Raw genomic sequence first — 13626 nt, forward strand, 5'->3', positions numbered from 1 at the left:
TGTGACCAGTGACAGGACTTGAGGAAATGGCAGGAAGCTGAGTTAGGGGAGCTTTAGGTTAGATATCAGGAAAAGGTTTTTCACTCAGAGGGTGGTTGAGCACTAGAACAGGCTCCCAATGGAAGTGGTCACAGCACCAAGCCTGCCTGAGCTCAAGAAGCATTTGGAGAACACTCTCAGGCACATGGTGTGATTGTTGGGGTCTTCTGTGCAGGGCCAGGAGTTGGACTTGATGATCCTGATGGGTCTCTTCAAACTCAGTATATTCTATGATTCTAATTTACGATGCCACGAGGTTTGAGTAATAATTTGGCAGTGTATCAAAACCAGCGAAGCTTAAAGTTGGTTGTCATGCAGAAGTGGGATAGGCGATGGCTATTTTTTACTTCATTTGTAAGAAAGCAGCACTTGCCTTTGGATCACATGGTGTTTTGAGTACCAGGGCTGGCAATAATGTGTGCTGCTGATACGCATTACTCCCAGCTATTAATTCAGCACTTGTAAACTCAGGTGTCAGTAAAACAACATTAATATGTCTGACACCCCCTGGATTTCCCACTTCCCATTATTATTGTTAAGCCTTCACGAGCACTTCTGCAGCAGCAACCACTATTAAACTACTGTTTTTAAGGAGAAGTTTCTCCAAGTTTGGTACTTTTTCAAAAACTATAGCTGTTGAACTAAACAGAAGAGCGCAGGTTGTGTGGTGTTTGCTCTCTGCGCTGGTTTCCTTGGAAGGGTCACCGGTGAGGACTCGGCACTCTCACCACACGTTTCCTACATTCTCAGTACTCTACATTCACGTCAGCGAATGCTACTCTCGAGCACAAATCGAAGAGACAAGTCAGCAACAAAACTACTTCTAGACTGATAGCGGCAGAATGCTACCAAGACAACTCCATAGAAAACCCACTGAAGCAGGAGCAAAATTCAGGTCACTTCTTAGCAAAGCTCATCACAAATTATTATTTTTTTTTTTTTTAAAAACCATTTTTTTTGTAAAACTTTTATCTTGGCAGCCAGATATCCCCTTGTGATGTGCTAATTCGAACAGGCTAACGTGGGACCACCTGACCCCACCTGGTACCAAAGACTTCCGAATTATTTTAGCTTCTCAGAAAATCACTGCTGACTGACACCCATCTGTTGGTGATCAGCTTCTGGTTCCTCTTCTTCCACATCTGCGTTATATTCTTCAAATGCATCATCATCAACATCTGGAAGCCCAAGTAACTACAAAGAAGAGAAAATACTGTGTAACAGTGAATTACCCACTCATGCAGCTTTACTGCAAATCTTCACACAAATCCTACATGCCACTTCTTGAAAACCTTAAACCCTGGAATAACAGTATTGCATAATGATCTTGGCTCTCTTTCTCTCCCTCCTGGGATAGAGAAAGAGTTGAAAATGCATCCTCACACCAAATTAAGTGCTCAGAGACCGGAAGATAAATAAAACCAAAACAAAGCACTTGCAAAAAGCTTCACATTCTTCCCTGAGGTCGCATTATGAATTGTTAAGTGTTTAAGACTTGGCAGTGGTTTAACTTCAGAAAGAATCATGATAATACTGTAGCAGTAGTTATCTTGGTTTAAGATTGTTTTTTAGCAACACTATAAAAGCCAAAGAAGAAAGCATCCTCATGCAGAACTGGCTAGTATGGAGTAGGAAAGGACTCCCTAAAAACCTTAAGAATCCAACCTGTTAAATGCTTCTCTTGAACCCTTCACTCCAATACACCAGACAAAGCCTTGTACACTGGGTGAAGCCCTTGTAGTGAGAAATACTGTGTATTCCACTCAAAACTGTCTGAGCCCCTTTAAACTTCTGCAAATTAGATCTGGGCTTGTGAGGAACTGCAAGCCCGTCTTCTTTGGACAATGTTTGGATGCCTCCACCTGATGGCTCCGATCACTGCAACGTGCCTTGTTCACTACAGGAAAAGGAGCAAACAGCCATGTTTGAACTTTTCTCCTCTCCTCCAAAAGGCTGCCAAGCCAACAGAAGTCAGGAAGACAGATAAACCAAATAATACTCAAAATAACACATCTGCTGTGGAAATCTCGTATTAGAATCCTACACTAACAGCTATTAATAGCCACAAAGCAAAATTATATGCCAGGCATTACTGGGAATACCATGTATATAGCTTGCAAGGGCCGGAAGATCAGCGCAGATGCATGAAAGACTCTGGAGAGTGATGCAGCTGTTAGCTCTTGAAAGAGGCAAAGCCCATAAAAATTGGGAGGAGGGTGACACTCACCAGGTGACAGCATGAAAATGAGAAGGCTGAGACAAGGCAGATTTTCAGGGACCTAAACTAATTTAGTCTGTGATCAACATTCAAGATTATTAAGTGGACACAAATACAACACACAGAATTAGCTTCTGAATGCAATGAAGCTTGTATTCCTCACTGTCACTGGGAGTTTTTTAGTTGCAGGGCTTCTTCAGCAGGGAAATGGAAGGAGAATTTTCTGACTACATCCCCTCCTTTGTATTTTAAAAATACTTACAGAGAGACTCCAAATGGAAAATGTTCTTGTCTTTTGAGCAGAACAAAGTAAATTCCTATGTGTACATATCTCTCAAATCAAATGCTTAACTGAACGTGAAACTGCTTCGTTCATTTTCAGGATGCGGGGGTTTTGTTTTGTGTTGAAGCTAAAATTAAAATACTCAGTTTTCAAAAGGCAAAAGCAAGGGCTCTCTAGACTTTCTTATACACCAGTATTATTTTTTGCTAAACTGATCTGGTGGATTCAAATTAAATGTGAGTGTTGTACTCCTCTGTTTATATCACCTGGTAGAAAGAGTTTGGACCCTATTTTTTTTTTCCCAGCTCTGGTTATAATTCCTCCTTGATTTGCAAGGAAATGAGGCACATGAGTTTTCATTTTATGGGATACTGCAAGACTTCCTCATGTAAACATGAGCATGGAAAACACAACATACACCACAAGAACCGCAAAGACTTATACAGTCCCAAAGCATGGGAAACACATCCTGCTTTTCACACATCCCCTCTCTCTTCGCCCTTGGGAAACCCAGCTCTTCTTCCTCTGGAGCAGTGCAAATAAGAGTGATGCTGCAGATGTTGGTGGTTTTATGGAGGAAGGATGGGGATGGGATGAAGTGGGGTGGAGTGGAATGGGATAGGGTGGGGTGGGGTGGGATGGGATGGGATAGGATAGGATGGGAGGCTCCTCCAAGGAAGAAGCAGTTTTATTCTCTCACGGACACTTTATAACCTTCCAAGGCACCAAGGACCTTGACCATGCAGATCTCACTTTTAGAGGCTGAATCCTGTCGCCTCCCACAGGACTATGGTCCCTCACTGCTGTTAACCCCTTACTGCTCTCTGGACTGCAGTGGCAAGTCAGCCCACACCTTGACACCAAGAAGGGATGATCAGGGTCCAAAGTGCAGGGAGCTCTACAAACACTGGGTCAAAATGGAAGGAGGCTGTACAAAAGATAAGGACAAAATAAGATGATGAAGATGGCCTGAGTTGACCCTAGACTAACTCCGACCTTGTCTTCTTTCAAACACACTAGTTTCTGCTTCTAATCCATATCTGCTTCAGATATTACATTATCAGCTGTGTGGCAGACTTGAAAGGATTTAATTGGAGAGCAAAAATAAGGAGAAAAGAGGTAAAAGAGGAAAGGGGTGTAGAAACAGAGAGCTGATCCATCAGTCAAAGGGCCAAGGGGAACAAAACTGCCAGGTGGAGACCCATGGAGAGGAGGAAGACAGGAGCATGGTGAGAAGGGAGGGAGGAAAACAGGGAGAGAAGATAACAACCAGTGGCAGCACTGCCTGAACTACATCTATTTATTCCTGCTGGCCAAACTACACATCTGGAGGTAAAGGAGAGGTCACCAGGATATGTATGAATTCAGTGAATATGGGATAAATGGCTTTTTACACTGCAGACTCCCTAGTTCAGATGTAGGCTTTTTCAGGCTGAAGAGGAGTGCAGTGTGCGACACCTGGAATTTGCCGCTGAATTGTACAACTCATGCCAGTTCGTGTGATGTCCCTCAGGCATTTCTTAAATTTGTCTTTTTAACTCTTCCCAAGTGCCCTGATTTTATACAAATAATCTAGTAGTTATTAAGTCACAGAGGCAGAGTGACATTGCCTCCTACCAAAAGCTGATGCACAGGCAGACTGATATATTAACCAAGTACAAGACTGAGCTTTAGCGGTCCATGTGATACTACACTAGAGACAACACAGTTCTGTTGAATCCTTGTGGAAAGGGCTTAGTCTCCAGGCAGATATGCTTACAAGAACTAGCATGGGCACCTCTGGCACCTGAGCGTGGCACCTCTGACACCAGAGAGACAAGGGCATTGGAGGAGTGGGATGCTCTGAGGCAAGTAACAGTATTTGAACCCAGTGCTGTTGATTGATACCATGTACCTGCATGGTGTCTGGCACTTTTGGATGTTCTCTGAATAAGTGGATAATAAGGCAAATCAGAGTTTTGTGGAAACTGATCCAGGAATGCATTAATCGGCAAAGACAACATTTCCCCCCGACTTCAGTAAAGAAAAAGCTTGAGCTTGCCTACAGCAGGATTTAGAGGTGTGGTTTAGCTGTTGCAGGTTAACCAACACTTTTTAAAAGCCTTGTCTAATGAAATATCTTTCTCTGGAACTGTAACATTAGGGAGAGATGCCTGAGAGCAGTGAGGGATGGTGAGCAGCCCCAGAGCACCCTTGCTGCCTTCTGTGCCCAGGGAAGAGTAGTGAGCAGAGGGAAATCTGTCTCTCATTGAGACAGATGCCAACTGCTGGGCATCCTTGCTCTCACTGTCTCTGAAACACAGGACCCTGTGCAGCAGCAGCCAGTCCCTTCCTACCCCACAGCCTCAGGGTAAACTTGTGAAGTCACAGCTGGTCTGTGACTGTGAATGTGCAGAGCAGAGCTGAGCTCAGTTACTGGACAAATATTGGTCTTGGACCCCTCAGTTATGGGAGGGCAGATGCTCATGCTGTGCATAAGGGCATGGAAAGATGCAGATGCACTGTCACTATTTTATTCTAAGTATTTCCCTTCAAAGGACCCCAACAAAGAATTTCAGAACTGTCTAATAATCTTGGGTGTCTGTTGGGAATACTGAAATGGAGAAGACTTTCAAAAGGTGCTTAGCAAGCACATGCCAAAAACCTAGTCCCCCCTCCTCCCAGACTGATAACCAGGACCACGAGATACTTCAGAAGAGCCCAGTCTGACCTTCAGCAGTTTTTACCTAAACTGACATTTTTCAAACTGAAGTTTGCCAGACTGGTCTCTGACAGCAGATTTGCTTGGGACAGTGGAGAAGAAATGCCCTGCAAATGCACTGTTGCCTTAAAGCTGACAGCAAGGTGGTTTCATTAGCGAAAGGGGTCCAGCAGAAAAAGGACATGGGACAGCATGAAGCGATGCCAAGGAAATAATTTCCCAATACTGAAGAAAAGTGACTTTGTTCTGGAAAAGGCCTGAGGGCACAAAATAACTGTTTCCATACATCTATGGTAACACCACTCAGTTTTAAAAATCTTTCCTACCATGTATGTGCTATTTTTAATAATTACAATAAGGGAAAAATGTCAATACATTCCTTATTAGACTTATCTACATAAAACCGTACCTCAAATCATAAACCCAGTTTTGTTATACAGATGCAAATCTCTCAGTACTAGGCCAAAGGAGAATCCGAGAAACTTACTCTTTGTGGTACATCCAAGAGAAAATGAAGAGGTACTTGATTACAGTCTGCAAGAGGTTTCTGGCAGTTGAAGACACCGTTTTTGAGCAAACAAAAGCAAAATGAAATTCAACAGCTAGGAAGCAAAACTAGAAGAATGTAGATTGTAAACAAAAGAGACTTTCAGAGCACCATAACTAATAATGAGAAGAGAAAGTGCCCAGCAGTGTTGTATCCTTTAATTCACCTGAAGACTTTACATCAAGAGTGGGTGTCTTTGGAAAAGACACATTCCAGTTCAACCATGATTTATGTGCTTGGTTGTCGGAATCATGGGGTGAAATGTGATGTATTAATGAAGGGCCCAGGCTACATAAGCATAATGGTTCCTCCTGCTTTGAACCTTTTTATTTTGAAGAGCAGCTCAACTTGGTTTGACTGAATTTCTCAGTAACTTAAACTATGCAGAAATAAATGTGGTTTAAATGAAATAAGTAATCTGTACCAATTGAATTAAGTCTTTCTGAAGTCCTCTTTAGTTAAACCAGTGGAAGTTTCTCATCAGAGGCACAGCTTCTCTGAGCAGGAGAAAACAACCATGAAGATCCAAGAGCCAAATACTGTTCTGGGAAGCATATTTATATTTTTTTGTATGTTTTCACAATTACAAGCAGCTGTAGTGACAGATCAGATTTCCAGTCCTTTCTAAGAAAAGTGTGCATCTGTTCTATTTATTTCCAGCCTCTCAAAGGATTCTTTAAAATTATGCTCTTTTATGTCGCCCAGCTGTGGCGGTCTGCGGCAAATCATTGCAAGGGTGTAACACAGGGAGGGCCAGTGCTTTCATAGCGGTGCTCCAGGCCCTCCCTTTTGCACTAAATACTTGGGATACATTTTCAGTCTTCTCAGCTAGTCATCCAGAAAAAGACAGGAGGGGAAAAGGTCTACATTTTCAGTTGAGTATAAAAATGTCCATCAGTCAACTTTCTCAAGGACATCACGGGAGAATGGCTCTGGCAATGAACCTCTGCTCTGCACCAAGTCATTAGCCAGCCCCAAGCATTCAAAAGGAGAGGCTGTGCAAAGGGAGGATTTGGCAAAAATGAAGGACAACAGCCAGCCTAAGACACCTCACCCTAATGAAATCCAGGCTTTGACCCAAATCTTAGTGTTAAACAAGGACAGAGAAAGCTGAGCAGCAGCAAAACAGAAACACACATGCCCCCTCTCCACAAAACCCAGCTTCTGTTCCAGCTTCTTCTCAAGCAGTGACCAAACTGGCGTTTGCAAATACCAAGTGGCAACCATCCTAACAGCAAAATCTGGATCACTCGGGAGGAAAAAAAAAGCCAAACATAAAATAAAACAAATCACTCTGAGGAGAGACCGTACTTCCAGCTTCCCAGAGGTCTACTCCTGCTACTCATATCCTTGCAAAACTCCCCAATTCCAGTGCCAGGAAACAATTCTGCCACAAAGTCCCACAGCGCTGACTCGTGTCCCGTTCCTCGGAGTCAGCGCTGCATCAGCAGGATGCAAGTCCCTGCCCGCTGCCACCGGCTGACGCACCAGTTGGCCTCCCACCCCGGATGGGAATCTCATCCTCTCAAACACAGAGATGAAAATAAAAAGGCAGCTAACTTCCAAGAAACAATTTCCAACGGCCTAACAGTAGTCTATGTATAACACTCATGTGCCCAGGCAGCTGACTGGAGGTATAAGCTCCTGGAGAAGAAAAAAACACCTTGCTCTATCCAGTGCTGCTCCATTAAGTCGCAGGCAACAGTCAAACATTAGAAGTAAAAAACACACTTACAGGTCTGAAGGATTTGAAGACTTTTTCCAATATTTCATGGAGTGTCTTTTTCCCACAGGAGGAGATGTAATCCTGTGCGAGCTGCAGAAAAGGTAAGCAGTCTTCACTTTCGCTCCACACGTGCTGAAAGCCAACAGCAACACAAGAAAGTAAAGGCATTAACAGGAATTCACGCCAACCTTTCCATGTGATTTTATAAGGTCACATGTTGTAAACATCTGCCAAAGTACACCAAGCCTCCTGCAGTTCAAGACCCGCCCTGGGGACAGGCACTGCAGGCTGTTTCAGAAGCCACACTTCTGAGAAGGAACCTGCATTTTATTAACACGATGCATCAGAAAGCAGGGAAGTAGATCCAGAAGTGAAAATGCCTCCTGACTGCACCAGCAATGAAGGGTATGTACACTTTGTACATGCACATTTTACCCATAAAGGTGTTTTCATTTGACATCAACCCTGCTCAGACCTGGAAGTCATGTTGGGTTTTCTCTTCTTCTGCATCAACCACTGCAATGAAGCCCTCAGGGAGACAAAGCATCTCTTTCTCTTCCTGGCGTTAGTGCAAATATGATGTGACCCTGGAGGTGGAACTTGATGTGCAATTCTCTTGACGATGCAGAAGAAAAGATGTAAAATACACCCGCAGTCTAGACACAGAGCCAAGGAGAGATGTTTGGGCACTCACAACATCCTGACAATTCAAGCCTCCCTCCATGTTTTGAGGTTTACTCCTCTTACAACCTGATCATCTCTTCACAGGTAGGCACACTTAAACCCATTTCAGATCTTCCTTTCATCTTGCTCCTGCTTCGGAGATGCTGCTCCCCCAGCCTGACTCTGCGAAACCTCTCCCAAAACTGATGTTTATTCTGCTGCTAGGAGGTTTTTCGTTTGAAACAGAGCTGGCAGGTGATGGTGGGAGTGCTCAGACAAGAAGGGCAGCACACAGCACAAGCTAATGTATAACCTTAAAGACTTTCTTTTGGAAGTTTTTTTGCATGGAACTGTCTTAGGCAGTCAGCTACACAGAGAAGCACGATACTGCCAAATTGGTTTGAGACTCTGGTACCTCTCTTTTTGCACAGCAGCTCTTTTCCCCAAAGTGCCATGCAGCTTTTTACTCTGCTATAAACAGCAGGTTACACTTAAACAAGGAAAAAGGAGGGTCTCTCTGAAGCTTAACTAACATTCAGGGAAAGACTCAAAATGACAGATGTTTCAATCCCTAACATAAGGCTTGCATGTCGCCTTCCCTTCAGTGGTGAGTACCTGCCAGGGATGCAGTTTTACACTTAAAGAAATAAAACAGTACTTAACATCATCTAAGCTGCACCTTTAAGATAAAAACTAGCTGCTTTGCTATGAACCTCACTTGACCTACATTTTCTTTGCTGCTTGTTGCATTTTACAAGCATAAACATAGTGAAATGTTTTGTTATGAAAACAACTCCGCATTACTGAGTAGGTTCTGCTCTTCCATATAACCAGAGTCATCTCTTAACCATTCTGGCAATAAAAATAAGTTCTTTGCAGTCTTGCCAACTCTCAAATGCACATACCACAAGTCTCATGATACTTCATGCCATCTTAGAGTCATGGGCCTTGCAAACCTATAAATATACAACTAAATCTCAGCTTCTGTTTACAAAAAGAAAAAAAGCCTGCACTTTGTGATTTCTATGGCCTAAAAAGGCAGAAGGTACATGAAGTGAACTCAAATGAGCCCTCTATAAAATAACTAATGAACACTTTCAAATTAGAACATTTTAAGAACAGCCTCAAGATTTTGGAGCTCTGGCTCCTTATTTCAGGTTAGCAATGACTCTTTAGTTATTCCTAATCTTTTCATTGAACTTCAGAGCTGGATATTGCAGCTTGGCAATTCCTGGCTCGTGCTAAACCTGTTGTAATTTTTTATATGTATAAAACAGTTATGACTGCAGAGATCCTCATTCTTGTTTAAATTGTGGCTTCTTTCAACTACCAGGGCTATACACAGAAGCTTCTACATAAATAAAAATCAAGTCCCGCCCTTTAATAAATAATAAGTACTTTGTTCCCCAGGGAAAGGTAACTCCATGTTGTCCTACCATGTTTTTACAATCTCTTTTCAAGCTGTACCATGCTTTAGACTCCAGTGTGAATTTGTCAGCAGTATTGCAGAATAAGATGATCTAGCATAAGGGGCAAACCTAAGGGAGTAACTTGATCACTGAGTTTTTGAGGAGACTTTTTTGCATAGCATCATGAGGCATTAAGCAAGTAAGGCTTCCAACAATCTCTCTATGTGCATAAGATCTAAAATGTTGACTGTAGCAACAAATGCCCTATGAAAGGTCTCACATGCCATTAGTGCATGCATCTCCTTTGGAAATGGCTTGATTTCATCTTTGCCCCCAGAAAACCTCAACCACAATAAATACCAGGGTTATAATGCCTCTAGCTTATAATGCCTACAGCTCTCTGTGGAGGTTCAGTTCTGCACCAAGGCAGTGCAGGAACTGTCTCAGCACTGACTCATGCGTCTCCAGAGGAACCTTCAAAAGGAATTTTGGTACCTCAAAGTAAAAACAAATGTAATTTGAGGATTCAGCTCCTGCTTAAAAAGTTAAAGCAGTAATTAAGGCTACACATAAGGAGATGCTTTTCCTGGAAAACCTGATGCCTAAGGATCTCTTTGCAGTGGGAGAAGCAGGCTGCTGTCAAGCTGGTGGACCACAGTGCCCAGCTGTGGCTGTTTAATTAAAAAAATATTAACCTCATCATCTGAGTATGTGTTTTCCAAGCTTGCCCAGTTTTGCTTACAGTTGCTTTGTGTCACCACAAAAGCACACAGACACTAATTTCCACCTCAGCTGACCAAGGATCATGGTTGAATTATTTAGCTCAGCATCTACACACTGCAGATAGCTGAGACAATTCATAGGGCTGCATCTGGAAGGGTTTGCTTTCCCTCACACTTTTAGATCACTCAGTGTTGCTGGACAACAAAGTCACTTGCTAGACCACCTTTTTCTAACCAGCCGACTCGTTGAGCATGGCAGGAAAACTTTTTCTGTGTGAGGATAATTTGATTTGCAGAAAACATTCAGACTCACTGGCTCTGTTCTAAAATATTTTTCAGGAAATGTTGAATAAAAATGGCCTCATATTTTTATTTATTTTATCAGTTACTTTGAATACCAGTATATAAATAACATGGTGACAAAACAAATGACAGATGACAAGGAATAGCATCACAACCCTCACCCTCCTTGATTATGGCTACACAAGGCCAATTAATTTCTTGAGAACACCACAAGCCTCAGGAGCTAAATTATACATAGTTCAGCAACCTAAAATGCTGATTCAGAGAGTTTTAGTGTCCAAGTGGTACTGAAAATGTCAATAAGCGTCTACATGGGTTTCCTGCATCCCTACCATGTTAAAGACCTAGCTCAAATATAGCTTTTCAGTAAATTAAAAATATTTGATTGTTGTGATCTGCCATCTCTGATTTTATACAAAATTCAGAATTATTCTCCCTCAGATTGGATCTTGGCAACCTTTCCGTGTTTTTCTCCTTCTCCCTTTTAAGTACATCAGGCTCATCATTTCCTCCTTACAAGTGGGTTATCATGGACTTCTCTGGCACCTCCTACATAGCTTTTTAAGTTGCATTATTATGAAATGAAGACATAAAAAAAGAATACAAGAATAGCAGGTAGCAGATACTTATTAAATGTAAGGCTCCTTTATACAAGTCACAGGGTGCAAAAAGGCTGTAAAGTGTGTCACTGTGAATTCTGTTTATATTTACTCACTTTCACACTCCATTGTGGTAAAGGAGCCATGCAACAAGGCTTAAAGTGCAAATTACAGTCAGTCCCTTGGCTTTTATTAACTCTTCTTAAAATAAACTTTAGCCTGTAATCGCTTGTAGAAAGGAAAGTTATCTTCCGGAAAATAAGGAGAAAAAAAAAAAGACTGCAAAAAACCCCAAGATAGCCAAGCTGGGACTAGAAATTAAGCCCCACAGTACACTAGGAGCAGAAAACAGGATTCTGGAGAATCTGTTCATTAGTGGGTCATAATCACATTAAGAGACACCATCAACAGGAAAAAAATTAAGAATGACACCTATTTGCCTGTTTTAAAAGTATTATCATTACAAAAAGTGCCTCAAGTACTAATGCTGAAAGAGACAGAAGAAAACACTGCTTCTAGTTTTCCACTGTTTATCTTCCACATTAGAGTTGGTCCTTCTGTTCAGGTTTGCTACTGGTGGCTCTGGGCAGGGAGTCTTTCCCACAGGTACCCTGGAATGAAAATATTTGTCAAAAGAGGGGGAAATGTGATTGAAAACTCAAAAGAAAAAATGGTCAGTGTTGGAAGCATGGGAATTGAGTCTGAAAACTGCTTAAGATTTTTTTTTAAAGTTGACTAGACTTTGATTTGAAAGAGTTCACTCAATTACTGAGCAATGTATAAAGAAACAAAACATGTCTAAGAAAAATAATGGGCTTTCTTTGCAATTTCCAATAGCATTAGTGTCCAATCATAGTTTTAGCCTAGTGCTGCACTGGATTTATCCCTGCTTAAGAGTCCATCAGGCTTTCTGGGCACAGGTATCTCTAGAGAGAAATGAGCACTGGTGTCTGACAGGCTCATAGGTGCTGGGAAGATGGATGTGCAGGGCTAGTCCCACAGAGGACTGAGAGACTCCACACCCTGAGATGCTCCACTGCTACAGGTGGAGATCTCATGTATCATCCCTGGACAGATGCATAACTAAACTCCAGATAACTTCTTTCATAATTCAGCATGACCATCTGCCCAACACAATAAATAAATATCCTGCTTGCTGGGATCTGTGGTCCAGGAGAAGTCACTTCACGGCTCTTTGTTTCCATGGACCCATCAGTAACTCTGCGCTTACCTGTTCAAAAGGGAATTAGCGAATACTTGTCAAGCAGGTGGAGGGAAAACACTTGCTCTGGGAAGGGAAAGACCTACAACATTCCTACAATAATGATCTGTGCTAGGAGCTATTTTGTTTAAAAAAAAAAAAAAAGGAGCAAAATAAAACCCTTTCATTGAAGTTAACTCGCACTTGGCAGGTTACAAACCTCGTGTCGAGGTGCCGCTTTTCGGTGACTCTTCCTGCACTTCTGCTCACCACCGGGAAGGTCTGGACAAGGGGAAAAGCACCCCCCGACACCCTTCCCAAAGCCCAGTGCTGTGGTGCCGGTGCCTTTTCTGCACGAACTTGCCGCTGAAATCGGCGACGGGCGGGCGAGGAAGGGGCGCGGCGGCCGCGGCGGCACCTGCCCGGATTCCCCGGCCCCGGAGGGCCCGGAGGAGCGGCGGGGGGGGCGCGGCCCTCCTGTCATCCTGACTCCATTTTATCCCTGCCCATTCTCCATTTGCCGTGACAGTCCTGCCAGTCCGCCCGTCCCTGCGCCGTGCCCCAGCCCGGCATCCCGGGAGGATGGAGGCGCCGCGGGGGGAGCAGCAGCTGCAACCCCGCAGGGCGCGGGAGGCGGGGGGGGGCTCGCACCCCTCCTCCCCGCCCGCCCCGGGGCCCGCAGCCTCCCTGGGCCGGAGTGATGGGGATGAGGGGTGCGAGGGGGGTGCCCCCGCCCGCGGGGCCGCCCCCCACCGCCAGCGGACTCCATTTTGCAGATTGTGGGAGGATCCCCCCGGCCCCCGGCCCCGCCGCTCTCCATCACCGCATCCCTCCCTCCTGGGCACGGCCCCGTCCTCCGCCCCCTCGGCGCTCCCCCTCGGGTGCTCCCCCCAAAGCACCGGCGACCCGCACGGACGGAGCGTCCCAAAGCGGCGCAAGGGCTTCCCCACCCGCTCCCGCACCCACGCGGGGCACCCGCGCACGGCCGTGACCCCCGATCCCCTCCCGGGGCACTCACGAAATTGTCCCCGCAGGCGGCCTCCGGGCACAGCACGTAGAAGGAGACGCCGGGCTCGGCGTAGAAGTCCATGCGCCGCTCCGTCTCCTCGGCGGCGATGAGCTGGAAGGGCGTGCGGGCGCACCACCGCTCCGCCGCCTCCGCCAGCGCCTCGAAAGCCATCGCCGACCCCGCCGCCGCCGCCGCCGCCTCCCGCC

General features: G+C 44.5%; 1 protein-coding gene across 1 annotated transcript; it reads right to left on the reverse strand.

Annotated features, from left to right (window-relative positions):
- Positions 1 to 929: 929 nt before the first annotated feature.
- On the reverse strand, positions 930 to 13626 carry MTURN (maturin, neural progenitor differentiation regulator homolog). Its single transcript, XM_027659495.1, has 3 exons — positions 13430 to 13626; positions 7524 to 7646; positions 930 to 1233 (listed from the first exon to the last, which is right to left on the reverse strand). Exons 1-3 carry the CDS (start codon positions 13589 to 13591, stop codon positions 1123 to 1125), a joined length of 396 nt encoding a protein of 131 aa, XP_027515296.1. The 5' UTR covers positions 13592 to 13626; the 3' UTR covers positions 930 to 1122.

Source organism: Corapipo altera, unplaced genomic scaffold, assembly GCF_003945725.1.
Source record: "Corapipo altera isolate COAL_440 unplaced genomic scaffold, ASM394572v1 44b, whole genome shotgun sequence".
Taxonomy (NCBI): domain Eukaryota; kingdom Metazoa; phylum Chordata; class Aves; order Passeriformes; family Pipridae; genus Corapipo; species Corapipo altera.